This window comes from Haplochromis burtoni, unplaced genomic scaffold (genome assembly GCF_018398535.1).
Source record: "Haplochromis burtoni strain Fernald_Lab_line unplaced genomic scaffold, NCSU_Asbu1 Contig_671, whole genome shotgun sequence".
Classification (NCBI taxonomy): Eukaryota; Metazoa; Chordata; class Actinopteri; order Cichliformes; family Cichlidae; genus Haplochromis; species Haplochromis burtoni.
This window is the reverse complement of record NW_024583032.1, coordinates 13,675-17,131: the sequence shown is the minus strand read 5'-3', so window position 1 is coordinate 17,131 and position 3,457 is coordinate 13,675. Positions and strand designations below refer to the sequence as shown.

Genomic DNA, 3,457 nt, shown 5'->3' with positions numbered 1-3,457 from the left:
TGCTGACACAGACAGGAAGTAGCTCACAGACCTATCAGAAAACTGTTCACTATATCAAGGAGAGGCTCAGTGTGAATCTGTCTGCAGAGAAAAGCATCAATCTGTTCCACTGTCTAAATGAACTGAATGATCGTTCTCTAGTGGAGGAGATCCAACAGTCCTTGAGATCAGGAAGTCTCTCCACAGATAAACTGTCTCCTGCTCAGTGGTCAGCTCTGGTCTTCATCTTACTGTCATCAGAAGAAGATCTGGATGAGTTTGACCTGAAGAAATACTCTTCTTCAGAGGAGGCTCTTCTGAGGCTGCTGCCAGTGGTCAAAGCCTCCAACAAAGCTCTGTAAGGAAATATGTGGTGATCCCTTTAGTTTTTAAATATTGTTTTGAATAGAAGAATAGGCTACCACAGATTTAAAAATATTTTAAAATTTTTAAAATCTGGTTATAGAAAGAGATTTCATTAAAGTTTTGGTTTTGTGTCTCACCTTCAGTGCAATCCCCCTCTCTCTCTCTATTGTTTTTCTTTTTAACACAAATCTCTGATACAACTGTCCTGATTGTATCCAGTATGGATAGAAAAACGTGGACTTCATAAATGAAATTGCCTCTAAGGTCCTGTTTCTTGTCAGTAACCATATCTAACTGTAAGGCTGCCATCACCAGCCTGTGTACATATTGCATTAGGTTTCCTGGTGATCTAAACTTTATGCGGGTGTGAGTTTGAATGGTTGTCTGTGTCTCTGTGAACTAAGGGGAAGAGACTGGTTAAAGAATTTACAGTAAGTTAGATTTAAGAAAGAGACCAACAGCACTTTACTAACTGTAGCACACTTTGTTTGTTTTTTGTTTTGTTTTTTTTAGGCTGAGCAGCTGTAACCTGTCAGAGAGCGGCTGTAAAGATTTGTTGTCAGTCGTCAGCTCCCAGTCCTGTAATCTGAGAGAGCTGGACCTGAGTACCAACAGCCTGAATGATTCAGCAGTAAAGTTTCTGTCTGCTTCAGTGAAGAGTCCACACGCCAAACTGAATGTTCTGAGGTCAGATCAATTTGTATTCTGTATTTGGTTTGTTTGTTTTTATCAACTGACAAAATTAAACAACTTTTATTCATTGTTCTTTCTTAGCATTTTTAGTCATTTCTGTGTTAAAGTGGAGTTTTACTAACCTGATCAGAAGAAGACAATAAGGATTCTTTAAAATACAGGATTAGTTATTGCACGCTGATTACACTTTAACAACAGTCTTTGTTCATGTTTTTATTTTCAGACTCAATGTCTGTCAACTCTCAGAGGAAAACTGTGAAGCTCTGTCCTTAGTTCTCAGCTCTCAGTCCTCTAGTATGAGAGAGCTGGAGCTGAGTATAAAAAACCTACAGGTTTCAGGATTGAAGATTCTGTTTGCTGGACTACAAAGTTTAAACTGTGAACTCAATACTTTGAGGTCAGATCAAAAGATAATTTGTTTTTTCAGAATTAACCAATTAAATGCATTTTATCCAAGTTCATCCATAAAATGTTATTGATTAGTATCTTAAGTTTTCCCTTAAGAAAAATTATCAAGACGGGATTTAATATTACACAATCTATTAACACACCTTACAGTATTGTTTCATTGATTGTCTTTTATTTCTCAGACTGAGTGGCTGTAACCTCTCAGATAGAAGCTTTGAAGTTCTGTCCTCAGTTCTCAGCTCCCAGTCCTCTAGTCTGAGAGAGTTGGACCTGAGTAACTCTGACCTGCTGGATTCAGGAGTGAAGCTTCTGTCTACTGGACTAAAGCGTTCACAGTGTACAGTGGAAACTCTCAGGTTAGGATTCAAACTTTTCCACAGATTATCATTTAAAATATTAATTATATTACTGCATTAACAGGTTATCTTTTTGAAGTGAACTTTAATTTACATCTGAGTGGATTATGTCTGTGAAGGTTCTCAGTCATCCAAGTCATCGTAGTCCAAGGAGCTTGAAAAGAAAAGTGTCTGGACTTCTTTAGGTTGCTTGAATACGTTTCACTTCTCATCCGAGAAGCTTCTTCAGTTCCAGGGTAAAATAGTGGAGAGTCCCAGATTTAAACCTCGTGGAAGTATCCCCACAAGGAGGGACAAAGGACCCCCTGATGATCCTCTACCTAATCACATGAGCAAAGGTGTGAAAATGGGTGTGGGTCACAATCAGCATAAGGTTTCGGATGAGCTCATTGTGAAACCTAGCCCCACCCTATCATGTGATTTGCTGAGGTCAGATTGCCCAGGGTGTGATTGGGCGGTAAGGCGTCTGGGAAGGGATCACAGAACTGGATTATAGATGGCAGACAGTTGTTGTCGTAACCCACCACCTCTGTTCAAAGATGGTTGCTCACAGTGGACATATCCACTGTGAGCAACCCGTTTTCACACATTGGCTCTCGTGATTAGGTAGAGAATCATTAGGGGGTCTATTGTCCCTCTTGGGGGGACACTCCCACAGGGTTTAAATCTGGGACTCTCCACCATTGGACCCTAGAACTGAAGAAGCTTCTCGGATGAGAGGTGAAACGTCTTCGAGCAACTTAAAGAAGTCAAGACGATTACAGCACCTCAGTCAGAAAATGGGGACACAACATCATCAAAGACCGCACCCACTCACAGCACATACTGTTCACACTCCTAGAGGAATGTGAAAGCAAGGACAACCAGATGAAAAAACAATTTCTATCCAAAGGCCATCAGGGTAGTGAATCACTGACTCATTGCTGAACTGTGAATATCTTAGACCTTTAAATTTGCGATTTTGAACATTTATATACAATATAATACAGCTTCATACAATAAAAAAAAAATTTAATATCACATATCCTGAATATCTACTAATGGGACAGTGTTGCCTAACTACTTGCACTGCAAATGCTACATAAGTTTGTTTATTATTTTCTATGCTCAGAGTTAAGTTTATTCTGTATATTAGTTAGTTGAATATCTAGTAGTGAAGGGAACTTGATTAGTAAGAATTTTATTGCTCTGCATAACCACTTGTGTTTTGCGGTGTATATAACAATAAAATTCTTGAATCCTGAATTTTAACATATGTGTAGGTTCAAGTTTTAGAGCTCTAAAGTGCAGATATCATGTTAGGAACATGTTAGGAATTGACAGTAACACTGAGCACGCAGTTCAAATCTTTATTTTTTACCACTCGCTGAATTCTTGATATTCATGAATTCAGCAGGTTAATGACTGTCTGCAGCATTAATCTCATATTTCCATCTAATGTGTTGAATTTGACTGTTTTATTTGATGTTCTTTATGATCTCTAGCACCAGTTCATCTGTAGGCCATGTTCAGTCCATCCATTTAGTGAAATGAGTGAATGATGTTTAAAGGTTTCAAGTTTCAGAGCTCATCACAGCACAGAAACAGCTTTAGTGAAGGTTACAAATGATCTTCTTATGGCCTCTGACAGTGGACTCATCTCTGTGCTTGTCCTG

The 3,457-nt window shown here is 38.8% G+C and overlaps 1 protein-coding gene across 1 annotated transcript in view; it reads left to right on the top strand.

Annotated features, from left to right (window-relative positions):
* The window catches only part of LOC102297898, an 11,414-nt gene that overhangs the window by 3,420 nt on the left and 4,537 nt on the right, over nt 1–3,457 (top strand). Inside the window, exons 5-6 of the mRNA XM_042215176.1 lie at nt 12–337; nt 1,629–1,802. Of these exons, the coding sequence (XP_042071110.1) occupies nt 12–337; nt 1,629–1,802 (500 nt within the window). The remainder of the gene's footprint in view (nt 1–11; nt 338–1,628; nt 1,803–3,457) is intronic.